The 26,941-nt window shown below is 41.4% G+C and overlaps 1 protein-coding gene across 4 annotated transcripts; it reads left to right on the forward strand.

The window, feature by feature from the left end:
* Nucleotides 1-41: 41 nt before the first annotated feature.
* EXD1 (exonuclease 3'-5' domain containing 1) lies at nucleotides 42-26,747 on the forward strand. 4 transcript variants are annotated; one of them, XM_065635900.1, is made up of 12 exons: nucleotides 42-233; nucleotides 753-821; nucleotides 1,892-1,943; nucleotides 3,572-3,766; nucleotides 4,624-4,754; nucleotides 5,983-6,050; nucleotides 8,225-8,311; nucleotides 9,404-9,508; nucleotides 9,631-9,711; nucleotides 13,800-13,943; nucleotides 16,882-17,073; nucleotides 24,725-26,747. In XM_065635900.1, exons 1-12 carry the CDS (start codon nucleotides 107-109, stop codon nucleotides 25,007-25,009), a joined length of 1,536 nt encoding a protein of 511 aa, XP_065491972.1. In that variant the 5' UTR covers nucleotides 42-106; the 3' UTR covers nucleotides 25,010-26,747. The 4 variants fall into 4 exon arrangements, with proteins under 4 accessions (XP_065491972.1, XP_065491974.1, XP_065491973.1 ...); XM_065635902.1 differs by lacking the exon at nucleotides 24,725-26,747 and adding an exon at nucleotides 23,742-23,835; XM_065635901.1 differs by lacking the exon at nucleotides 13,800-13,943.
* The last annotated feature ends 194 nt before the right edge of the window (nucleotides 26,748-26,941 follow it).

Below are 26,941 nucleotides of genomic sequence, written 5' to 3' on the forward strand. Positions count from 1 at the left end.
GGTGTGGGCTCTGGTGGCCCCGCCCCCTGGGGCGTGGCGGGGCCTCGGTGTCCCGCCGCAGCCCCGGCGGTGCTCGGCGTCTCAGGGGTCTCGCTGCGGGCGCCGCATGGCCCTCAGCAGCGAGCACTTCGGTGGCCTTGTGGGGAGAACCGTTAGAGTCACGTTAAAATGCGGCGTCTTCCAGGGGGTGCTGCAGCACGTCAACCGCGGCCGGAGCCTCCTCCTGCGGACAGGTTGGGGCCCTTCGCGGCGGGCGGGCCGCGCCGTGCCCGCCTCAGCGTGTGAGGGCAGCGGGAGGGGCAGCCCAGCCCGGCCCCGCGAGCCGCGGCGCTGAGGGAGGGGCGCCCGGCTCCGCGGCCCGCGCTGTGTCACGGGTGGCGTGGGCGGCCCGCCACGCCGGGCGTGCCCGCTGCGCCCCACGGGGCGCCCGTGGGCGCTTCCCGGGAGCCAGGGTGGGGATGAATGAAACATGCCCCTGGAGTTAGCAGCACCTGCCCGTGTCTCAGCCGTGGGACTGTGTAGGTGTCGCAGCCCTGAGTGCCGGTCAGTGCAGTCATCTTACAGAAACCCTTTTCTGTAGAGCGAAAGCTGTCACTTAAAATAACCTGTTTGTTGATGTGTTTTTCCCTAGTTGATAGTACTACTCAGTCTTATAGTCTTCTTTGTTCTGCAAATGATAAGCTTTTACCCCAAACAATGGAACTTGATGTATATCGTTTTGTTTTTGGTTTTTTTTTTTCCTCTCTTTTCAGTGAAGAACTTGGAAACTGGCAGAAGCACTCGAGGAGTAAAGATGTTCTTTGACCATGAAATAGTCAATGGTGAGGCTTTTCTTACCACATTGTGGGGCACAGGGATCAATGCCCACTCTTAGTTCAGCATTTTAAATCCAGGCTTTGGTCACTCTACTGAATTTTTTGGTTGCGCATCTTTCTTCTAAAATCCTTTGGTTTAAAAGTAGTAGGAATTAGAATGTTGTATAAATCACACAACTTTTGTTCTCCAGTTATCTATCTGTGAAATAACAATTCCCAGTTTTGTGAAGGTCTTGCGATTGTACTGCCTTAAAGCTTATTATTTAAATAATGAATAAAGTCCAATAAGGCCACTAATGAAAGTAACCACTCTGAAGGTAATTGGCTGAGATAAGTGTGCCTCCTCTTTATGTCTTGAAGGCAAGTTACATTCATTGTGTATGTTCTTACATGAGTAAGACTTTCCCTAATGGACTCTGCTGGGAAGTTAAATTGCTTAAAGTTCTAGTTAACTTGATTCTGCTTTTACTCACACAGGCAAAAGCATCTCTATTAAATAGTCTCTTTAGCTGAACCCCTTTCTGTCATTCACTAGTAATAAGAGTATGGGATACTGCAGGAATAGTTACAGTTGTACTGTCCTAAAATTACATTTGGCCCTTTGAAGGCAACCGCAAGGCTGATGTGGCCCTCGGTGAAAACGAGTTTGACACCCCTGGGGTAGTATATAAAGGTCTTGTGCTTTTCCATTGGCATCTGCTTTGCTTTGGGGACAAGGAGCAAAGCAGTGAGGGGGAAATAGCTAGAAGGCAGCTTTTAGACTTAACAAGTGATTAACTGACTCTGTAGTTTGATACTGACTTTGGTTTTGGTGGGATACTAAGCCGTTAGTCTTGTTTAAATGCTAGAGTTCTGAAATACCTTGTCTAGGCTGTCGATGTAAGTGATTTTATATGGATTTGTATTTCAGTGTGAAATTAAAATTATTTAAACTATACTTTGAGTTCAATTTCTTTTTTTTATGTATGGCCATGTCCTATGGTGGTTGCTATCAGTTATGGTTCTTTTTTGGGAGAAAGCAAATGTCAGAAAGTTGCTTGTCAGCACTACAGTATAATTTTTTTTTTTAATTGCAGTGGAATTGCTAGATGAACTGGATTCAGGGAAAGGAACGGCAATGCTCTCTGAGTATGTTGAAATGTTTCTTTCACAGTAGGAGAAGGGGTGGGATGCACTTGGCTAGGGAAGTCACAGCTTACATTTAGTATAATACTGATGTTAAGACTCAGCTGTGCCAAGTTTGTATTTCTCTGCTGTATGGGAATATAGCACAAGATTGGCGAGGAGGTTAGTTAAATGTAAATATGCTCAAAGTGACTTGCACCTGTCTATAGAAAAAGCACATACATCACACTGATTGTTTTACTGACCTTGTGTGCTTGATGAGAGAACCTCTGTAGTTAGATAACGTGGCCCTGTGAGAAATTCTAGGCACCTTATCACTATGTCTGAGATTCCTGCTTTGTTGTGAGAAAGAGTGGGAGGCTGCGCCTGCCTGAAGCCTTGAAATACAGGCGAGCTCAGCAGGCCCAGTGATCTTTCAGCAGGGCTGAACTTACCAGCACCTGCGTCCCCGCTTGTGTCACCTCTGTCTGGGAGCTCAGGTGCGACTTCGGAGACCCCCCAGTAGAGAGGTAACTAAAATAAAACTTGCTCTTTGCAATGCATTTGTGGCCTCTGGCTCTTCTTGTGATGTACCTGCCTATGTGTACACATCTGCTCTAAAGAGGCGAGCAAGGTGATGAGTAGAAGACTTCAGCTGTGTAAAAGGTTCTTTCAGGCTATTGCTTCCAATTTCTCTCTTGCTTTTTGCCTTTTTTTTTTTTTTTTCTTCTCCTCCTTCACACAAGTGTTCCTAGGTAGAATAATTTGCTTGGTTTGTTTCCTTGTCAGCTGCTTGTTTCAGGGGGGATTTCCTGTGAGCATTTCTTCTGTGGTGGAACAGTTCCACAACAACTGCATTGGGAAGATGCTCTCAAAACATAGATAAATGTGACTTTGAGAAGCTGGTAAAAATATGTTTCAAACTCCTGCAGACCCATGCTCCCAGATGGCTTTGCTTTGAGTCTTCTTACAAGACCACATTTGAATATTTTCTTCTTCTTAAGAGAAGTAGGAGTGAAGTGGTGTCTGCTGAACAGTCCTTGAAATATCCTTAAAAAGCACATAGAATTGTGATTACCAGCAGTCTTGTTCCTTGCTGCTGTCTTGTCTTCTTTCTCCTTAAGTAAGCCTACGTTCACATGTACGTGAATATGCTCAACTTGATAACAGATTCCTGTGTTAATCCTTTAAATATACAATTTTAATATGAGATTCTTCAGCTACAACTAAAGGCTGACCAGAAAGGCTTTTTGATGTTCTGTTGAGATAGAGAGGTACATGATTGGAGCTCTGTAATCATACTGGGATGGTTTTATATCAGTATAAGGAAATTTATACTAAGAAGTCATATTTCCCAGTGAAGTATTCTTGACCTCAGACTGTCCTGTCATAGTAATTGTCTTATTTGTGACATCTTTCGGTCCTGAGATGCTATCATTTTATATGATTTAAGAACTTCTATTTGATTACAATGGATATAACTGTTTTACATATTAGTGAATGTCATGGAGGTACCTCAGAAATCAATTTAGGTGGGTGATAAGCTCCAAACAGACTTTATTCTAACCAGAACTATTTAGCAAAGAAAACCACCTAGAAACGGGGTTTATCCAGAATTATTCAGCACTCCAGCAACATTTAATAAATTGCAGGTTCAATAAGCCTGATGGGGATATTATTACTGTTCGACCACACAAGAATGATGATCCACAGCGTGCATGCGCCCGGTTGCAAAAAGAAGAGGCCTCTTTCACTCAAGGATACCCAAAAGAAATAATTGCTTGCCTGGCAGGAGCAAGGGCTCACTCAAGGATCTATCCAGAAGAAAATCACTCACCAAGGAGAAGGTGAGAGCACTCAGTCCCGGGAAGTCTCTTTAAATGGTGTCCCAATCTGAGGGGAGGTCTCTGTTCACAGACCCGCTGCTCCAAGAAGACCACTCAAAGGGCGGCTTTGGCAGGGACCCTGTTCTATAGCCTGGTCAGATCTGGCTGTGGTCACTACAAGCATGGTCCAGAAGCTTCTCTGGGCCTGGGCGCTTCCTTGGCTGAGGACCCTGCCTGTTGACCTGAAGGTCCTGCACCTCCTGCTCCCTCAGGCAGGGGAGGTGAATATGAGGAGTCACTGTGCCCTGGGGGTGCGGGCACAGGGATGTTACTGACCAAGGTGTGGAAGGTCAGGCACAGTGAGGCACAAAAGTGCTAAAGAGCCATCCCTTGCCCTCTTGAAAGCTCCGAATCTCATCGGAGTGTGTGCAACTGCCACAGTGAACTTGTAAAATCGCCTTCCAATTACAGTAGCTAACTAAGGGATCAGATAACAATTCAGTGTAAAGACTTACAGATATTTAAATTGCATGGTTCTTGGGCTCAGGTACTTCATTCCTTGCGCTTTGAACTCTTTCTTCCCTTGAAACCATTGCTTACCTTTGCAGTGAACATCTGTTCGGGTTCTGCTTTCACCTGTAAGAATAAATGTGAAATTTTATATGAAATAAAAACCCTTTTGTGCAAAATAAGCTTATTGTTGGGTAGTTTCAAGATCCTTAAGAACCATGCACATTGGATTGGGAAGCTGCTTTGTTTGCAGCAGTTCATTGTCAGATGTCATTGGATGAAATAGTTTTCTTTACATATTCCATCAGCACAGACATTTTAATGATGTTTTTACTTCTGTGTTTTGTATGGTTGCCTTATTCATGCAGGTGCACTTCAGCTGTTAAAGGGAACAAACAAGCAGACTCAGGACCAGCAGATTGTGGACCACAGAGTTCTCCTTGTGTTTCCCTAGAAAGCCAGTTCAGAGCCTCAAGTAGCTTAAAATACTCCCTCTCAGGTAATGTAGATATTAGTAAAGGAATGTAGTTAGTTTGTCTTTATGAGACAAAGTCTTTCCCAGAGGTTATGATCTCTTGATTTGCCTGTATCAGAACAGGATGTACTCTGAAAGAACAGTGGTCACAGAAAGGTAGGTACAGAGATTGTTATCTGCAGACATGCTCTTTGCCTACAGATAGGTTCACAACATCAGAAGGAAACTCATCTGCTTTCCAGAGTGTATCATCTTGTAGCTCTCGTCAACACTAAAAGTGGCTGAGCAGCACGACTGATCTTTCAGAGGAAGCAAAGTGCTTCAGCCAGTGAGCATTCTTCTCTGGTGATTGCTTTAATCTTACACTTGTTCCTGACATGTATGTGGCATGATCAATAACTCAGAGCTCAGTAGGACTATGGCAGTTTGGTTCTGTGCTGGCTGTCACGTGCTTGCATTGATTTGGTTGTGTGATTGCTGCTGTAAACACATACACAGGTACAGATCCAAAATGGAATCAGCTTGTTCTGCTCTCAGAGCCGTGACCAGAGTGTGAGACCTGTGCAGGTGAACAGGTTATCTGCATTTACCTGAGTAGTGTGGGAGAAAATGAGCACAGGTTGATGTGATCTGGGAGAGCCTTTAAAAATTTGTTCTTATGATGAGCTGACTTATTATTTTAGAGTTTAGAAGATAGTCCTTATGTTGTCATGGATGCATATTATTAACATTTGCATCTTACCTAAAGAGAAGGGAGAATCTTTAAGAGATTTACCTGTTCATTAGACATTGTTAAGCAGGTGTTAAAAATATTAAAATCTGGCTTAAATCCTCTTTGCCCCCTTGATCACTGAAGTCTGTGTTCTGTGGTGTCACTGACTGTTTTGTCTTCTTCCTTTCCTGAACAAACCTGGGAATTAGGATGCTTTTTTTTTTTTTTTGAAAAAAAATTGATGTAATTTTTTAAACAGAAATATTTTTGTTTCCTTTATACACCATAATGATAAAAGTAACACTGCAACTCACTTTCAAACAGACAGTTTTTCTGTCAAGAACCAGCATTTTGGCTCATGCTCTAGACTGTACACATCCAAATCAGACTGTTCAGTGATTTGGGTGTGAAGGAAGTAGAGAGGGAAGAACTAAACAAACTGAGCCAAAAAAGCAGTGTGATTGTACAACTAGAATACGTATGTGGTGCAAAGTTTGAGTAGTGGGAGCATCTAATGATTTTTTTTTTTCTTCCTTTTAGAGAAGAAGGAAGAAGAGACTGTGGAATACATAGTTGTTGATTGTCTCCAGCAGAAATTTGGTCCAGCAGTAAGTGCTACTGAAAGCTCTTATGCTCTAAGCCTGTTCTATTCTGTCAGTAGATCCATTAGGTGGCAAGATTGTTAGCTCTGATTCATGATATCTTACACTGGAAATCATTTTTGCAGACTGTAGTGAAATTTGAGTAATAGGTGGTAACTGACTTCTCTAAGTCAAGTAGAAATGGTATCTCTGGTGGCATGAAAAGATGTTTGAAGTGTGGATACATGCAGGGAAAGAGTGCAGTGGATGCGAATTTGCAGTGGGTAGATGTGAAGCTGCATCAGTGTGTATTGGTTGCCGTTTTCAGACTCTGTATTACCAGTAACTGAGGTGAAGGGTCAGTATCACTATTTAGTGAACAACTACTTTGTTTAGGAAGGGAACAACATGAAGATTTGTTGGCATTTGGAGAAGAAATCGATTGTGTTTCGGAGGTGTTTGGAGCCCCAGACATGTTTAGACCTTTTTATCTTGAATCATTTATAACAACATAAGTGATTTGGTAGAAAGGCTTGGTTTCAGAACTTGGAGCCAGTGATAGTATTGGGGCCAGTTTTCTGTTAAATCTCTTTATCAATGATCTGGATGAAAGGATTGAGTGTACCCTTAGTAAGCTTGCAAGTTGGGTGGGAGTGTTGATCTGCTGGAGGGTAGGAAGGCCATACAGAGGGATTTGGACCGGCTGGATCATTGGGCTGAGGCCAAGTGTCTGAGGTTCAACAAGGCCGAGTGCCGGGTCCTGCACTTGGGTCACAACAACCCCAGGCAGCGCTACAGGCTCGGGCAAGAGTGGCTGGAAAGCTGCCTGGTGGAAAAGGACCTGGGGATGTTGGTTGACAGCCGGCTGAACATGAGCCAGCAGTGTGCCCAGGTGGCCAAAAAGGCCAACAGTATCCTGGCTTGTATCGGGAATAATGTGGCCAGCAGGACTAGGGAAGTGATTGTCCCCCTGTACTCAGCACTGGTGAGGCTGCACCTTGAATCCTGCATTCAGTTTTGGGCCCCTTGTCATAAGAAGGACACTGAGGTGCTGGAGAGAGTGCAGAGATGGGCGACAAAGCTGGTGAGGGGCCTGGAGCATAAGTTGATGAGGAACAGCTGAGGGAACTGGGGCTGTTTGGCCTGGAGAAAAGGAGGTTGAGGGGAGACCTTACCGCTGTCTACAACTACCTGAAAGGAGGTTGTATCATGGAGGGTGTTGGTCTCTTCTCCCAAGTAGCAAGTGATAGGACAAGAGGAAATGGCCTCAAGTTGTGCCAAGGGAGGTTTAGATTGGATATTAGGAAAAAATTCTTCACAGAAAGGGTTGTCAGGCATTGGAACAGGCTGCCCAGGGAAGTGGTGGAGTCACCATCCCTGAAGGTCTTTAAAAGGCGTTTAGGTGAGGTTCTTAGGGACATGGTTTAGTGCTAGAGTTAGGTTAGGTTATGGTTGGACTTGATGATCCTGAGAGTCTCTTCCAACTGAAACGATTCTATAATTAAATTTAGTAGTATTTTTTAGATCCTGAATTAGACCAGCAATACTGTAGGTCCTCCATGCCATTTTGTCTTGCAGTAACATCAGTTGTGATTTGGGCTCTTATTATGGTAAATCTATTGCACATAGAGAGGAAAAAGCTCTTCCCACAGGAAGAGATTTCCCTGCTTGCAGAGGCATCTAACTGTTCCTTGAAAAAAAAAAAGCTCTTTTTAAAAAATTCTGTTTGTCTTCTGCTCTTGTGTTACATGCACACTACAGGTTGCTTTATCTTCATTGTCTGAAAACCTTTTCTGTCTGAGAGTAGCAAGTTTGTTTTTTTTTATACTTAAAAATAAGTTCTCCTTTTTAACTAAAAGGAACATCTTCTTTAAGTGATCTTAAGGAAGTTCCTAAAACCTACTTAGGAGAATTTCCTGGGAGGAGATCAGGGGAGTCTGTATTCTTTAGTTAGCTATAATCACTGCTGAATCTATCATTGATGTTTCTGGTTGCAGAATTTCCAGCTGTTGAACTGTAACTGGACTGATACAGTGTCTGTTTCTCTTGGATCACTAATATATCTGAGATTCATTGTGGTTTTGATCTGTATTTATGTTTTTAAATATGTATCTTGACCAGAAAAATTGCAGTTTTACTATTTGTCCCTCTGCCCATCTTTCTCTGGTACTATTTATTTTATCCCTATTTTTTTTCATTAGGTACTGCAGCTAAAACAGCAGCATGTTGTCAGTGTAGCAGGAGAAGGTGTTAATTTGTGTCGTTACGGAAAACTTTCATGGCTTGAGGTAAGAGGCAGATATTTTCCAAAATGTGCCACTAAACAGAGGCATAACTGAGAAACATTTGGGGATTATCCTGTGTTTAAGACCTACTCATGTAACTGTTTTGGTAAGGGGTCTGATTTTCTTCAAGACAAGTCAGGTATTTCATAAAAGACTTGTTATGGAAAGAATTATGCCATTATAAGGCAATATAATAATTATTCTAACTTGTGTGTCATATCTACATATGTATATAGCAATGTAACATATTTGGTTAGCCATCTTTATATACTTGTATAGAGGTAGAGGTGCATTGCACTAGTATAGCTGTTATCTATTGAAAAACTGCAAGACCTAATCACAATTGCAATATAATTGAAGGAGTAAAATCTATCTAAAGATGATACAGTATCTTAATTAGCTCTGATATTAACAGCATCTGAAAAGGAAGGGACAGAAAGGAAAATAGCTTAATATGTTAGCTCAAAATCAGTTTTATTTTTAAGTAGGTTTAAAAGTGACAGTATTTATCCAAAGCAAAAACGTGTGTGGGAGTTCATGCTTCAAACTTATTTGTGCAGAAGTAGTGCCCACAAAATGTTTGCTTTGGTATGGCTAAATTGCTTTCAAATAACAGCTTTTGTTAAACCATCATTAATTTGAAAATAGGCAAAACCTGAATTTTATATCCTGTTCGAAATGCTGGGATGGAAAACTATGTCCTTTATTTTTTGGGGGAGTGGTCTTTAACAATGAAATGAATGTCATGGGCACAAAAATTTTGTTGGAAGTGGTTGGTTAGAAGTGTCACCATAAGAGGTACAGGAATTTATTTTAAGTACTATGCATAGGGTTTGCTTTTGATATGTCTTAAAATGCTGTATTTAACTCTGTCTAGTAGACTACGGGGTCATTCTTTCTAATTATTGTGAGAGTCTCTGAGCATCTCTGGAAAAAACAAGACTTGTAGTAGTAAGGAAACTAAACCTGCTCTCCACAACATAAGCCTGTACATAGGAGATAATGGTTTGTGGGTGACAGTGCACCCTCTCCTACTTTCAAATCCTCTGTTCTTCTGTCCATCACTCCTTTTCTCTGCAACTGAATTTGTTGTAGGTGGCAACAAAGAGCTGTATTTTTCTATTTGATATCTTCCTTCTGGGACCTCAGGCTTTCAAAAATGGATTACAAATGGTGCTGGAAGATAAAAACATCTTGAAGGTAAGTGTACAGGATGTGTGAGGACATTTGTGGTGGCAGAGGTCATATACATATATAATGATCTAGCTGCACCAAAAAAAGTTGCAGTTGGACACAAGTTTGACAGCTCTTTCTTGCCTCAGGTCATGCATGACTGCCGCTGGATCTCAGACTGCCTCTTTCACCAGTACGGTGTCCTCCTCTTCAATGTCTTTGACACACAGGTACCCTTCAAATATTCTGTTTGGGAACAGAAGTTTCAACAAGAGAAACTTAAACCTTCTCTGAAAGAATGCCCTGAACAAGGCTGAATATTACTAGAATGTGACAGTTGTTGAACCATAGAAATCTAGTGGTTTTGTTCCAGCTATGAAGAACCAGCAGGCAAGGCTGATAGTGTTATTTAGAGTCTCGGATAGACTTATTTTAAAAGGATAGTTAATATCCGATATTAGCAGCAAGTTTATTTTTTTTTGTTTGGTTTGATGGGGGGTTTTGTTTTGTTGTGGGGTTTTTTAAGGTGTATTAACTGGTCTTGATCAAACTTGGCACAACCTGAAGCCACTGTGACTTAAACAGGACCCAGGTTGGCCTGTGCTTTATATTATTCGTTATTCTTTTTGCCCCTTTCATGAGTATGGAAGTAAATTCAGGCTACGGGTATCCAGCACTGGGAAGCACCTGCTAATAAAAGCAGTGGTGGAAATGAGAGGACAGGCCAGGTTATTACAGAAGATCTGTTTTTGCTGCTGCTGGCCCTGGTAGTTGTGGTAGTTAGTGTTCCATGAGTAACAGGAGAATTAGAGCCTTCTGAGAGAGAAGAAAATTGCATAATGTCTATAATCTTTCATAATGGGCATGTATGTGTTATGCATAGTTAACGTATGATTCGTCCTTGCCTGTATACTGGCTTTTCATGCCATAGATATGACTGTCTATAGTAACTCTTGAAAGCCCTAACCTGGGCTACCTAGTAAGCTTTATAAAGCAGAGGTTTCTCTCAGTCCTTCTATCGTCTTAGTTTGGCCTTTTGCTCCTAAAAAATACGTTAATCCATTATAGGTGAAATATCAGTCAGTGTCAGTGTTAAGTCTTGACTGCATGAAAAAGGCAGGGGTGAAAATTCCTGCCAGTGCTCCCATCTGTGCTAGCTAGAACAGCTAACTGGTACAGTGGGAATTACCAGAACTATCCATCCTAGGGCTGAGGTACACACAATTGCATTCATTGTTCTGTTGTCTTGTTATGAACTGACATGACTGCTTTCCTTGCACTGATGGATCTCTAGGCTTAGATTCAATTACTTTGATTTATTGGCCTGAATCCTACTTCTAATGTAACTAAGCTATAGAGGTATCCTGGTTTTGGCTACCCTGTAGGGTACCTGATACTGTGGAATTGAACTGTCTCGTCTTTTACTCTGTACTACTGGAGCAAATAACTGGGAGATTCCTCTGAGCAAACTGTCATGGGTGCTTTTTGTGAAGCACTTTTTAGAGACAGCTTCTCAGCATTGTTAAAATTGGAACAGGCTGTGTGCGCAAGTGAGACTCTGCTTAAAAAAACACAGCAATGGAATGAAGAACTCTGGGTTAGATGGGATTCTGCCTGCATAATTTGAAAAGTGTTATTTATCTGTGGTTTTGGCCAGTTGCTTCAACTGTTTATTCCTTGCATTAAGTAACATAATATAATTAACACAACATGTAAAGGCAGTGAAAGGTTTCTGATGTCCACTGACTGTCTTTCCCATTGATGTTCTTATAGTACTTAAGCATCACCTGTTGTAATGTTTGTGGAAGTCTGATTCTGCTATTGCCCATTTGACTGCCTTGGGGTGTGTATGTGTGTCTCTGTCCAGCTGTAGCAGCCTAAAAAGCTGCATAGTGAGCCGGCAACTGGCTGTTATCAGTGCTTATGTCCCTAACATTGCCTTCTGGGACACTTCTGTGCTGCATTATGAGGCTAGAGCATGCTCACACTCTGAAATTCCTGCCTATTGTAAAATGTTGTTGATTTCATATCTGTGTACTATCAAAAGAAATAATACTATTCTTCCTAGAGGTGTGTGCTGAAAGAAGAAGGAAAATTTGACAGCTTGAGATTTTCCATAAGACAGAGGCCCGTGCAAGGTTTAATCATAAAAGGTACCAGTGAGGAAGCCACTGTTGCTGTCTGGTTCCATAGATCGACTACTACTCTTTAGCATGTTGTAGTTTTTCTGTCCTTGAAGCCAAACCATTAGTATGCAATGGCTTTGGACAAAGATTTTCAGAGTGAAAGCTGAAACATGATTTTCATTGTGGGAGAGTTTATTCTATAACCCTGTTCATTCAGATTAGACTTCTTATGAATATCGATCACAAAGATGTTTTCATTTTTGTTTAAATATTTAAGTTTTTTTCTCTCCTTGTTTGGAAAGCATTGAAACGTTTTACTAGAAACTCTCTCTAACCATCTAGAAGAATGGAATATATTTCCATAGATTTTGATCATAATCTTATTTTGACTTTGAGTAAAAGTAACTGCCTGAGAAGGTCTTTCCTGAGATTCCTCTTCATCTGCATTTGGCCCCTTGAGAGTGAAAAGCTGGAGAAAGTTTTAGTGGTCGGAAGTACAATACAAAGGACTGCTCAGTAATGAGTGATGGAAACTTCTCTACCTGGTGATTCGTGCTTACAATCCAGTGAAGGTCAGCCTCACCTGGGTCTTCTCCATTTTCTTCTCATCAGTTTGAATTGTTGCAGTTCCTTTCTCCGGGTATGTTTCCTGCCACTTTTCAGCTGGTGGTTGTAGACTTCTTTGGACTTCAGCAATGTAGTAATAGTCAACCTAGCAGAAATATAGGCAGTCCTGGATTCTCTGTCCTATCACAGAGCATAGGAGGTATCACATTTCTTTGGTCAGTCTGCGATTGTTTGTTCTACTTGTGGTGCTCTGACACATTTCTGCATTTTCTTCATAATACCTTCATGCAATCTTTTATTCCTTGGAAATTCAGTAAATGGATTGGCTTAGCTCTTTCTTCTGGTAGACTTAGCAAATACATGGCTTCTTTCCGAGAGAAGGCAGCAATTAGCTATTTAGATGATGCCTTAGAGGCAGCTTTAGTCACTAATAAATTGTACCAGCTTGTGTGCCTTTGCTATTGGACAGGAAGAGATTTTTTTTTTCCCCTATAAAGACTTTATAGATAAGTTAGGAATGGGAGTTTGGTCTTGGAATTTACCCTCACTATAAAAGGCCAGAACAGGTCACTGTTGCAGGGGCTGAGTTGGTGCTGCGAGGCACTACATGGTCTGGTCTTAGCACATGGGCAGCGTGTGGTAGAACAGCTCAAACAGTGGCTTCAGGTGTAACCTTTGCAGTAAAACTGGGCTGCCCTGTAAGCTCATAATTTGGTTGGTGGGATTGTGGATGCTTGTGTTGAGTGTTGGCTCAGGGTTTCTCAGGAGACCATAGTAAGGAGCAAAGGGCTGTGAGGTCAGTGGGAATTTTGGGGGACCAGAGTGGGAATCTGGGCTTCTGACTAGGAGAGAAAGCCTGAAGGGTAGGTTGTTCTAACAACAGGCTCAGTCTCAGATTTTGAGTGTCGGTGCAGGCTTTTTGGTTTTTTCCTTTCCATTCCCCTGGACTCTCTTCCAGGCTTCCTTTTTCCTTTGTCTTCTCTCTGCACCTGTTGCAACAGTCCTACTCATCTTTGTGTTTGCTATTTAGCAGCAAGAGTCAGGGCTGTTCCTTCTCTTACTGCAAAAAGGTAAAAGGGTTGAAACCAGGACAAGAAGCAAGCAAACACCATGCCATGCAGTTACTGCTGGAGGCTGTTGTCTGCTTCCCTTCTGGCTCTGTCTGCTGTCAATGATTAATCTTACTGACAAAATCAGGTTTTGGACAAAAGGTTTTGAACAACTTAAATATTCTGTCATCATGTTTTCCTTACATTGCATCACTATTTCAGGTTTGGGATAAAAGGCAAAACCATAAGTATCCTGGGGAAGTATCACTGTATGTTTACTCTCTCCTGATATTGCTCCTAAACACCTGCTGCCTGGAGATGAGTACTGGGCTAGAAGGAGCCCTAGACTAATACAACATATAATTTATAAGTAATTCTTCAAACTTAATTTACCCTTTAATGTAACTTAACAACTTTAAGGGGTCAGATTACTAGCTCTGCAACTGCATGCAGTCAAAATGAGGATTAATTTGTTTGCAGCATACTTGTAATATGCATCCCCGCTGTCAAACCTCCACATTCTTTGCCCTGGGTTAATGGGTGCTGCTCATGGCATATTGACCCCTTCCATCGCAGGTTGCTGATGCTCTGCAGTTCTCAATGGCAACAGGCGGCTTCCTTCCGCACCGTGTCTGCACGTTACATGAGTGCTTGGTGCAGCACTTGAAGATACCTTCCAAATGGGATGCCATCATGAAGTGCAGGCAGCAGATGGCTTCAGTGAGTGATTCAGTGAGGCACCTTCTGAAGACTCAATTGTGAGCTGTGCTTTGTCTGTCTTGAGATACTTCTGACACTTTTTTTTAATTATTTTTTTAAGAGCATGGTACTATGCAGTGGTCAAATTGCTATAGTTAAAGACATTTTGTAACACTGACTTGGGAGATGGATGTAAGCTTTAGTTGGCATCAGGGCTTATGCTGGTATTTCCAAATTGTTGATTTGAAACTGAGGTTTTGAAGAACCACAAAGCTTGTACAATAGGATATATATATATATATAAAAATATATATAAAACTTGGGTAAAAAATATTCTGGATATCTTAATATATTTGACTAATTCTTAAACCTAGTTCCAACAGAACAAGTTGGTTAAAATGAATTCTGAATCAAGTTGGGAAAGAGGAAACTTTTACTGCCAGTACTATTAGAATGAAAAAATGAGTGGCAATTTTTTTCTTACTTGTGCAGCTCAGCAGCATTTGCCAAATCATTATTCTCTATTGTCCTTATTTTGGTTAATCCTTCATATGAGGACAAGCAAGGGAAAACTTAATGAGCCAGGAGCTCCTAAGATTTGGGGAACATAAGGTTGAAAAATAGAATAGAATGGAAGAGATTGTTTCAGTTGGAAGGGACCTACAATGATCATCTAGTCCAATTGCCTGACCGCTTCAGGGCTGACCAAAAGCTAAAGCATGGTCCAAATGCCTGTAAACACTGACAGGCTTGGGGCATCAACCATCTCTCTAGGAAGCCTGTTCCAGTGTTTGACCACCCTCTCTGTAAATAAATGCTTCCTGATGTCTAGTCTAAACCTCCCCCAGTGCAGCTTTGAACCATTCCCATATGTCCTGTCACTGGATCCCAGGGAGAAGAGCTCAGCACCTCCCTCTCCACATCCCTTCCTCAGGAAGCTGGAGAGAGCCATGAGAGCCTCTCAGCCTCCTTTTCTCCAAACTAGACAAGCCAAAAGTCCTCAGCCACTCCTTCCAGGCCATTCCTTCCAGCCCCGTTACCAGCTTTGTTGCCATCCTCTGGATGCATTTGAGGACCTTCACATCCTCCTTGAATTGTGGGGCCTAGAACTGCACACAGTACTCGAGGTGAGACTGCGCCAAGGCTGAATACAACAGGATAATCACCTCTTCTGACCGGCTGGTTCTGCTGTGTTTGATGCAGCCCAGGATGCGGTTTGTCCTCTTGGCTGCCAGGGCTCACTGCTGACTCCTATAGAGTGCTGCAGACCAGCCTCCCCAGGTCCCTTTCTGTAGGGCTGCTCTCCAGCCACTCCTCTTCCTGTTTATACTTGTGTTTGCTGTTACTCCATGGTAAGTGCACAATCTGGCATTTGGACTTGTAAATTTCATCCCATTAATTATAGCCCAACAGTCCAATCTATCCCTCTGCAAGGCATCTTGTCCCTCAAGAGAGTCAACAGCACCTCCCTGTTTGGTATCATAATCAGACTTGCTAATGGTGCATTCAATTCTTGCATGCAGATCATTGATAAATACAAGGTGTTTCAAAAAGATGGACCCAGTTGCAGAGACAGTGATTTCAAATTGGGTCCATCTTTTTGAAACACTGTGTTATATTGAGCAGAAATGGCCCTTGAATTGAACCCTGAGGAACACCACTGGTGACTGGTCATCAGCCAGTTGTAGCCCAGTTCACTACAACCCTTTGAGCTCTGCCCTTCAGCCAGTTCTTCACCCAGCACACCGTGAAACTGCTCACCCCAGTCAGACAACTTGTCCAGAAGGATGCTGTGAGGGTCAGTATCAGAAGCCTTACTAAAATCCAGAAAAAACACATCCACTGCCTTCCCTTCGTCCACTAGGTGGGTGACCTTACAGAAGGATATCAAATTACTTAAACAAATAGTGTATAAATAAGCTAGTGCCAGTTGTGGCATCTTTTTGCGGGGGTTTTTAATCACCTGACCTCGCTTTTTTGGGTGGGTGGTGGAGAAGACTTCCAAAGAAGCTATTAAATATGGAAACTAGATACTTACTGAGACCTCACTGTATAGACAGGACATCTTTACTGAATAGGAGTAATCTCTTTCCTACCAGAGTGTTTTTTCTCCTTTCATACTGGTCTTGTAACTTCCTGAGTAAATCTGAGTGGTTTTGCACTGCCTATTCATGGACTTACAATCTTTATTGAAAACCTGGATTAAATGTTATTTGATATTGCTATAATAGCTACTCAGTGAAACCTCTAATTTGAACACAGCTTTATTTTTATATAAGTTTTTGAATTCTAGTAGTGTCTCTCAAAATTTCAATTTAGAGAATTCAGTATGGCAAATCTAAGCCAAATGACAAGATGCCTTCCTTAGTTTACCAAACCAAATCCTCCTGTAGGACTGAAGACAAAAAGTGGAAAATGACTGTAATATGTATGTAGGAGGTATATCAGAGTAACCCACTCTGTAGTGCCAGTTTTGCTCAGGGTATCATGGTCATGCTGCTTAACTGGGGCTTATTTTCACATTCTTCTGGTTCCAGTTGTGATGGCTGAAGATGTTGCTATCCCCAGCTGCTTCCCCAGCTCCCTTGATGGGATTGGGTTTTTTTGTCCTTTAGATCTTTCAGCTCAGCCCTTAGGAATCCAACCTACCTAGTTTCAGAAGTGGGTGAGAGAAAGCCTAGTATTAAATGCTGGAATAGACGCGTGTTTGGCTTTGGTTTGTTGGTTTTGTTCATTTGTTTTGTTTTTTAAAGAACCAATCCCTCCTCCCAAACTCCCTCTTTGCTAATATCCACAGGCTTGTACATAGGTGGCCTTAGAAGCTGCAAGCAGTCGGTAGCACTGAAAATAGAGATCAGCATCAGGAGATATGTTGTAAACTGCAGAAGAATGTGATGAAAAGCTTTGTTACAATTTTTGTTTCTTAAATAACTGTTTTCATTTGCACTGGAATACACAGGAGAATCCTGACATATGGTTCTTGAGACCTTTTCCAGCTTCTCTGCTTGAAGCACTTGCTCTGAAGGCGATGTACCTGCTGCTGCTCCACTCATCTCTAATGGATAGCTTGATGTCTGACCTAACAGCTGTAGTACATGACTATTTAAATGTTTACCGGACTGGGTCTGGAGATCACCTTGGGAGCACAAAGGTAGGTATCTCCTTGCTTGTTTCTCTGGTTAGAGATTTGGTAGAAGGCTCTGATGGATAAACTCTGGAGGACCTAGTTACCGCAGCTTCCTTTTCTGCAGCTGTACACCTGACTTCATGCCACATACCTTGTTTCCTGTGTGCAGCAGCAGAAGTGGTGGTGCCTCTATCTCCCTTAGCTGCGTTTCATGTTAGTCCATTAGCGCAAATCCACTTCGAGTTAGTATTGTGGATGGTAAGCTGCAGCTGTACTGGCACAGGCACATGTGCCTTCTGCTCACTGACCTGAGACTGGGAACCACTGGGCTCAACAGGGGCTGTGTATGTGTGAGGGCATGGAGAGGGACAAGCAGCTGGGAGGTGTTGGTACCTGGAGCTGACAAAGTTGCTTTATTTTGGTACAAACATTTAGCCCCAAAATCTTGTTCTATTTTTCTTCTGTCATCTTTACTGCTGAGCTGTCTGATCATACTGTCTATTTCTGAGAAATGTTGTCTTTTGTTGGCCAAAATTTTTATTTCTGTAAAAACATCTGAGTTCTCTCGTCTGCCTAATTTATTCTCACCTGTGCTATCTAAAAAAAAAAAAGAAAAAAACGAAGTAACACTTTTCATCTTTGGTTACACAGAACCAGTAGTACTGCATGCCCAGATACCCTGGAGTGGCTCTTGTAGGGTTGACACTTCTATAATTCCTTGTTAATTTTTAAAGTGGGAGGAAAAGGAGATTTTTGGATAAGGAGCTTGACTTCCTGCACTAATGGAAAGAACAAGTCCACACAAACCAAACAAGCAGTGGTACTGGTGTGGTCTTTTTCTGTCTTCTCAATGAAGTAATCTTAGGAGGGTTTGCAATAACTGTGTAAGATCTTTCTGGTATTAAATTTGGGTGAAAAGTGAATGGTCAAACATCCTCATTCATCACAAAGAAACTGAATTAGCATGATTAAATCCTGTCACTGCATCACTTTTGCAGCTGTAAAAGCCCTGAAATATTTATTAGGAAAAGAGAATGCAGGTCTCTCTTAATGGAAAAACTTGTCTTTGCCCTACTGTAACAAAGCACTCAAGCACAGACTTGAATCCTTTGAGAATTACTTGAGGGCTCAGAGCAGTATATCCCATTATTGAGGATTTAGAAGGAGGTTAGTTTAGATAACCACAAGAGGTCACAGTGGCTCCACAGATGGAAGAGAAGAGGTCATATCTGAAAACCTTTTCTTTGTAGAGGAGAGCTGTCAAAAAAGAAGGTTGTTCATAGTTCATGGAAGACAATGAACTTGACATCTGAATTTCCAATGTGAAATGTGTGCAAATGTAGGCAAAACAAAAGGGAAAATAAGTCTTTTAAAGTGAAAAAGAGTACAAATTCTGTTTTGCATTGGGCTATTTGTAGATTTTTTAAAAAAAATTTTTGTAAGTGGTACTCTGGCCACTGAAGCCAGTCCTTTTATAAATCCATTTATTCCAAAAAAATAGCCAAGAAATTAATCTGATCCTGTGCATTTCAAATGACGTTTTGAAGATCTATTTAGTATCACATCTGATAATCATACTTCTTGTGGTTGCCTTAGAAATCTTGTAATATGGATTGTAAAAGTAGCTGTTTTCACCTTTGTTTCACTGTTAATAATTTTCTCTTGGTTTTATGTCTTGCAAGAAGATCATACAAATGAAAGTTTCTTCTACTTTATCTAAAATGTGCTTGCCAGACATATGTAATCTTCAAATATGGAGTTTGGTTTAGTTAAATCTGGTCTGTTATTTTGGTTTCTAAAAGTAAAGTAAACAAAGTTAATTTTAAGGGAATCCTTTGCAAGTTGAGGAGTTCAGCTAAATCTGATTTATGGGGGAAAAAAAAACACAAAACAAAACAAAACAACCCCAACACAAAATAAACAAACAAACAAAAAACCCCCACAACTTTGGTTGTGTAGCTTCTAGATTTTTCTGGCTAAGTCTGTATTAATTCATTGAATCAAGAAGTCTTTATTCAGATTTGATTCTCAGAATGAAGTAATAGTGAGGATACTTAGGCCCCGTATTTATTCTAGTGCTTTTTCATGGATATTTAGAAGTTTATCCATCACTAAGCTCTGTGTTATGCCTTCTCTGCACTTTGTGGAGCTACAGTTGAAAATTACCTGGAAAATGCTTTTACTGGACTATTTACTTTTTACACTGACCAGTTGCAATTTACACTTGTGCTCCCCGTTGGAGCCTTGGTGAACAGGAGTCTGGTACGATGAGCTTGACTTCATCTTGGAGCCAGTCTCCAACAACAGTAATACTGGAGTCCCTGTGCTTGATGACTGTATTCTCCAAACATGATCTGGTGCAATTCCAACACTACTTCAGCAGAAGTAATGGATATCCTTGGATTCTGAAGTAAATACCAATGCCGAGGAACCATTTAAGAAACCTGAAGTATGTTACCTACTATGCCTGCTCCATGCCAGAGGACTGGAAGACAGGCCTCTGTTGCTGAAGCAGGACTGCTGCAAAACCAAAGATAATAAATGCTCCATGGCAATAAAGATACCTTGCACTGGTTCAGCTTTGATGTTGGAAGGTGGACATAATTCCTGAGTGAACAGGAAGCATCTGTGGTACATCAAACCTTTACTTGAAATTTGCAGGCACTTGGAGAAGATGACCAGATCTGGCAGCTAACTTCCATCACTCCAGATAAGGAATTCTCTTCTGGGCCCTTCTCTGTTCCATTTTAGTTCTTGCATTGTGCACTCTGGACAGAACCACCAGGTCTTCAGCCTTTTGACAAAGTTGGTTATTATAACATGCCTTCTGTTGTGCTTCTGGGCTACAAAGGTGTTTGAGTACGTTGTACCTGACTAGAACAATGACCAGAGTCCTGCTTCCCTGACCTGCTCTTGTTTCCTCTGATCTTACTGAGTGACATCATGTCACACAGAAGAATGCTTTTTTACCTTCTGCCATTCACCCAAATTTATGACACTCCTGTGGAAACTATACTTGCAAAACAAATACACAGATACAGACACAGTTTCAATCATGAGATGTCATTAAAAATGAAGTACTGAAGTTGGATGGAATACAGAGCCACATTCCTTCCTTTTTCCAGCTGTCGTATGTTGACTCTCAGCTCCTGGATCAGGGTTTACAACATTGAACTTCAGCTTGGACTAGCATGGGAGCATCCTTCTAATCTTCCCTGAGTCACTGCCATGTCTGGAAGTTCATCATGCCAATGGATTTTGTGTGTAATAACAATAGCAGGATATACTTGGCGAAAAAGATGTTTCGGCTTTCCAGTCTGAGGTTGCCTCTAAATTGAATAATGCTGAGTAATGACCAGTAATGTTGAATGATGACTACTGGGGCAGTTACCTACTCTCTCCTTCTCCTGTTGGATCAGGGGGTTCAGCCTCTGGGAGCAGATCTCAACCAGACCCTGTTTTTTCTCCTCTTGGAAACAGCAGCATGGAAAAGTGAGAATGCATAATCATGGAATAAAAGCCAAGCCTGTTCACTTGTCTTTATGGATCACTACACCCACTGAGAGCTGAGGAAAGACAAGTGTGAGTAAGACTGATAAATGTAATTGTCACCACCCTTCCTTGGGTTCTGTATGCCCAGTCTCTGCAGACAGTTTTTCACATGCATCTCTCATTCCTCAGTGAGAAGTTTCTGTGTGCTCTATCAGGCCCTCATTAGTGGCAGAATACAAGAATCACTTTCTGGTTAAATGCACAGCTCCTGCTGGTGTCAGATCATCCTTGTGGCCTTCAACATGCTCAGGAGTGCTTGATTTCAGACTTACACATAAATGCACGTACCTGTGTCCAATTTTGCCTTGTCTCTTGAACATGCGTGACTGGTGGGGGTTTTGTTTTGTTCCAGCTTATTTTGACAGAAGCTTGTACTTAAGTTTTCATAAATAATTTGATAGGGACAAAGCCATAGGTTATCAGAGGTCATCCATAAGCTGATAGAAATTGAGATTAATGACAGTTTATTGCTTTCACAACAATAAACTGGTAAGAGCAAAGCAAGCAGCAGTTATGTATTTTGTGCAGATACTATGTTTGAGTCTCTTTGATTTGGATTCCATAATTCTTGTGAGCAATTGCAGTAGTCACTGGTGGTAATCCTGGTTTCACCTGATGTTTAAGCCACCTTTTCTTTCCCTTGATCTTTAAGATGTTTTGCTAGAAATGGCAAAGAAACTGAGTCCTTATGGTCAGCCAGTGGGCAGCCCTTCCAGCAAGACTTCTACCTTGCTTCTGGACAGCCAAACACATTATTTTGTCATTTGATAATTGTTTCAGCAGTAACATAAGAGGTACTGAGGAGCTGGCCCATGAGCTGGTGTGCCAGGTGGGAGACATGCTGTCAAGGTGGCAGGATGCAACTCGATGGATCACAGCTTCCTTCAGGAAGGGTTGCGGAAAAGATGGGTGTCATGCACCCAGGCAGTTGCCAGCAACAGTAAAGTATTGCCAGTGGTCCACAGCAGCCAAAAACTATAATGCAACACCTTTGATGTAGTCCTGGGAGAAGAGAATGAAGAGGAAAATGGAAGAAAAACATTTTTATTTAAATAAAACAAAGGCATCTCATTGATCCTGACAGTTTTGGAAATGTATGTTGACACTTTCTGTGGTTTCTTGTGTCATCACCTGCAAGTAGTAGTTGAGTCTTCTGAATAGTAGACACTCCCTCCTAAGCAACTGACTATCCACAAACCAATGCACAACAGCAACCTCTGATCCCCAGCACTTCATAATCAAAATCCACAGCTTCCCTCTTCAGTGTCTTTCTCAAACTGATAATCTTCCTTCCCACTGAGGGGAGAGAAAAAACTTCCTACCCTGAAGGTCTCTGCAGTTTCCTGCATTTTCAGCATAACTGTCTGCCAGGAGTCATTGTTCTTCTTGTGGATGCAAACATGAAGTCCAATGGGGTTTTGTGCCTCTGCAGCTCTGTCTCTAGAAAAGGGCTAGTATAGAAGCTATATGTGTTACATTTTTAACTCTCCTTGTAGATTCATGTTGTGTGTTGTTAGGTGCTTGGAAATGCAACTGCATTCTGATGTTTAGAAGTTAGATTCAAAGAAGCAAACACAGCCTGAAAACCCATCAGTTTAAAGAAGCAAATGTTCTCCTAGAAGTGTGGTGCTTTGTCGTTTTAGAAGTGTTAGTTCACAAGCAGAGCTCTGGTACCATAGGGGAGTTCCACACGCCTGCGCAACCGAGTTGATTTCCCAATGCACTTAGGGTAAAGCTACAGTAGTGTGCTGGGTTTGGCTGGGATAGTTAGTTTTCACAGGAAGCTGGGAGAGGACACGGCCAGGACAGCTGACCCAAACTAGCCCAAGGGATATTTGATACCATATGATGTCAAGCTCAGTATATAAATTGGGGGAGGGAACTGCCACTTGGGAGAGGGCTGGACTTTGGTTTTCTGTGTGGTGAACAGTGTATCCGTTGCTTTTTATACTTCTATTGTATTGTTAATCTCTTCCCTTTGCTGTCCTGTTAACTATTTTCACACCAACCCATGAGTTTTACCCCTTCTTTCCCCCTCTCCCCCCCAATTCTTCTCCCCATCCCACTGGGGGCAGGGAGGAGCGAGCAAGCAGCCATGTGGTCCTGGCTGCCAGCTGAGGCTAAACCATGACAAGTAGATAAGGTGCAGTGCGGTCTGTAACACCAGATAACATGTTCATGACTCATGATGGCATAAACTCTGTTCTCCAAATATAATTGCATGCCTGAGCCAGAAGATTTCCTTATTGGCAGGTGAATTGGGACTGCACACAATGCATATTAATCATTATGAACATACAGCCTGAATTTTCGTGTAACTTGGCTTCAAGTGGTTTAGGGTGTGGATTACCTCTCACTGTAGGATACTGTAGCAGGTAGGAAGCTGGATGTATATTCTTCTGGTTAAACAGAATTGAAGGTAGGGTGTTTTCAAGTAAGTGCTTGCTCTGCTTTTTTTTTTTTTTTTCTATAATCCTGTCTGAATTATTTAGCCTTCCTCTGGATCTGTGCAAACTTCTAGACGTAGGTTGTGTGAGGCATGGCTTCCTTTCACAAAAGCCATGGTAACTCTTTTCCAGTGCATCACATCTGCATATGCACTCATTCTGCTCTTAATATTTCTGCCAGTGTGTTCATACAGACAACTGACTTACCGGCATGTTGCTTCCTGTATTTTTCCCAGGACCTTCTTTATAAACATTTCTCATCTTCCAATCCCCAAGTATCAAGGCAGGTTTTAAGCAAGATGCTGTAGGTACTAGTTCAGCTTTTTCACCTTCCACTGTTCAGGAATTGTGGGTGAAATCCACCTTGCTGTTTGTATTTCAAGTATTGCTTTTAGCTGTTTATGGGACAATCTCAAACAGGTTCTGGGTACATAATGAATGTTTTTGGTATTGGAATCTCCACCTTTTTTTAATGCTGAATGTAGAGGAGAAAATATGTGGTGTTTTACTGTGCTGCTTTTGTATTCTGATTATCACTCGGCCCTGCAGCATGGTTGACATTTTGTGCTCCTCTCATGTTTAAAGAAATGTTTTTATTAGTTCTGTTATATTTTTGTTAAATATTAATAATATTATTCTGGGATGCCCTGTATTTTTTTTCTGTGAGTTCATCCTTACCATTTTCTTCACTAGGATGTTGCTTTGCTTTCCTGAAGGGTTCTTACTTCATAGTCTCCATCACCTAACCTGTAGTCCTGCCAGTTTCCTTTCACTCTTCTGTGATCTTTTGCTGTTAGGTAATGCTTACTCTGTGCTGCTTGTGCATTGTCTTGAAGTTGTCTCTATGCTACCTGTGTAGGATTGAATTTGCCTGGCTGCCTCTTACTGCTTTTTAATCAAGCTTCCTTATTTGTGTAATTCCCCTTTCTACAGCTGAATGCAACTGTGGATTTTTTGTTGTTGTTCCTATAAAGATGGTGAGCACTGCAGTCCTTGTTAAGGAACAGATCCTTAAATGTAATGTTTTGAACAGTGTCCCATGCACTGCTCAGGTCCAAAACAAGGAGTGTGTCTCCTTTCATGTACTTCCTAAGCAGCTGTTTCATTGATTTGCTAATTGCGTTGGCTTTTTCTACATAAGGGTTGGGGTTTGTTGTTTGGTTTGTGGTAGTTTAGTTTGTTTGGTGGTGGTTTTTTTTGTTTGGTTTGGTTTTTTTACCCATAGGATAGAACACCATGGGTTTAAATGAAAAGCTGGGAAAGCTGCCTTTGCAGTGGCTCCTAAAAGAAAATGTGAACTGGTTATGCCTCTTTTGGGGGCTAACAACAACTTCATAGTGCAGAAGGTTTTTGAGGACACATCTAAATCCCATATATGAAGTTATTACTTAAATCTTTAAGATCTTCATAATAAAGAAGTAAACATTAAATGCAAGTCTAATATTTTTCCCTTTGGGTTGCTTTTAAAAGAAAGAGTGTGGAGGGACTTTTTTTTCCCTGAGGTATAATTTGTGTAAGCAGGTAGCGGATACATTCCATACACCTAATGAGATGATTGTTCTGTTGTTGGCTAATTACAGAAGGAGCTCTTATCTGGTACTAGCAAAAGTAGAGCATATGTATGCATATGTATTGTTTTGATTTCTTTTCTGTGTCTTTTCTTTTTTCCTTATCAGCCCATTTGCATGGAGCTGCCAGAGGAGCTGCGTCAGCTGGCAGACATCCAGAAGCTGCGAAGGGAGAAAGCAATAAAAGAATACAGAATGAATGAGGATGGTCTTTTGATCAGACCAGCCATGGAATTGAAAGAGAGAGATGATCCACATAAGAATGGAAACTACAGAGATGATGGAGATTGGTTTCCCACAAATAAAGTGGTGTCTCAAATTACATCCTTCTTTAATGAAGGTGTACTTTGTCCAGAAAAGCTTGAAAATCAAAATCAAGTGGTAAATCTGTGAAAGAATCTTAAACTGCCCTCAAGCTGGCTCTGTATGAATCTAATTCCTGATACAGGTGACTTGGTGAGCTTAGACTGGGTATTGAAGATATCCAAATGAAAAAAGGGGCTATTCCCCATGCAGAAGTGTCAAACAAAAGCTCCTTTCTTTACAATGACAGGTAAACCTTTGTTGAATGGAAATAATGATGGCCTTTCTTTTGAAGGAAATTCCTTGTGTGCCTGGCTGTTGTTATTGAGGTCTGTTTTTGAGGTCCTTTTTTTTTTTTTTCTTCAAGAGCTACTTTTGATTTTAAAACGGTGATTTTCTTTTTGCTTTGTTACCAGACCAATGTCTGAAATTGCATTGGTTTTCTTGTTACCTGTTGCAGGCATGTAAAACTCTCATCCAATCCAGATATGTAAATAGGGCAGCTTATAAGATGCACGTTCACTGAGATTAGAAAGAGTTTGCTTGGAAAAATTAAAATACTTTCTGGCCAAACCACGTGGGCTTGGTTTATATACAGATAAATCTCTTGGCATAGCTACACAACAGTGTTTCGTAGGAGAGAAAAACAGATCACACCCTAGTGAATGACTATGCTGGCAAAACCAGCAGAGAGGTGTGCTAATAAAAAGGACTTTTCTGCCAAGTCAGAGTTATTTTAGACTGAGAAAAGAGGTTTCCTGCTGAAAGTTGCAGAGCACCATTGTTTGCCAGCACTACTGTATCAAACTTGTGTAGATGAGGCTGTAATGCTGGTGTGGTGTGTATATAAACAAGTGTGTATAAAGGGGGCGGGAGAGAAGCAGTTAAATTAGTTTAAAAGATGAAAAGTTTTAAAAACTTAATTAATTTAAAGGCAGTTTAAATTAGTTCAAAAGACAAAAAGAGTGTCCTCCCTGCCCCCCCAGCAAAATAAGATATAAAGACAAAACCAGTTTATTTCCAGCATACTTGCTGTGGCTGGTATTTACTAAAAATAAAGCTCCTGTAATGGATAGTACTATTCTACCCCATGACAACATTAATGCAGGCTGTGCCTGAGTCTTGCAAAACTTTTTTTGGAACATCACTATATTTGACTTGCAGGCACAGGATTGTAAAAAATTATTTTGCTTTTGAAATTCAGAATTTATACACATTCATATATTTAAATACATAAATACTGCATGTTTTACCATTCAAATGCTTCAAAATGGGTGGGGAATACTTTAACCAAGTAAAAGGAAGGTTTTGTTCCCAGGGTTGTGGCTATGAGCATTGGTGAACACTGAGCAATGTGAAATAGGGAGGAAGGGAAGAGGTCACAATCACTGTCCCAACCCAACTGCAGCCCAGGAACCATCTGGGCATCAGGCTGCAGATGGTTTAACAGCAATGGTGCCAGGCTGCAAGGGCCGTGACATCCGTGTTTGAGTACCTACCAATGCCTGTTGGAGCTGAGTTTCTTTGGATGTAAATGGGTCTGACTAGATGTTTATGAGTTATCTGTGCATTTATTCTGAATATTGCTGGGGGAAATCTGTGGTGTTTGGGGGATTGTTGGTGGGCTTTTTTCCTCTTCACAAAGAGTAGCCCAGCAGTATTTAAACAGGTCTCTTCTTTGAAACTATAGATAGGACTTGCTCACTTCTGGGAGTGCCAGAAAAACTTCCAAGGTTTGGTCTTTGTCAGTATGTACTTTTTTTAAATCCTTAAAAGTATTCTGTAATTAAAATGTATAGTTCTTTTGTCTTGGTTTACTTTAGAAAAATAAAACAGGTTTGGAACAAGTTTGTCTTAAAACTTTTAATTTGGAAATTGAGTCTGTGTTTCATTTGGTCTGTTAGGAGATGCTGGCAGTGGACTCTCCAGCACTGGAGTTCTTGTCACTTCATCTGGAGCAAAATTCTTCCAAGCAGTGGTTGAGTTCTCACAAATCAGTGAGGGTATAACATAAAACATGCA

The sequence above is a fragment of the Caloenas nicobarica genome, chromosome 5 (genome assembly GCF_036013445.1).
Source record: "Caloenas nicobarica isolate bCalNic1 chromosome 5, bCalNic1.hap1, whole genome shotgun sequence".
Classification (NCBI taxonomy): Eukaryota; Metazoa; Chordata; class Aves; order Columbiformes; family Columbidae; genus Caloenas; species Caloenas nicobarica.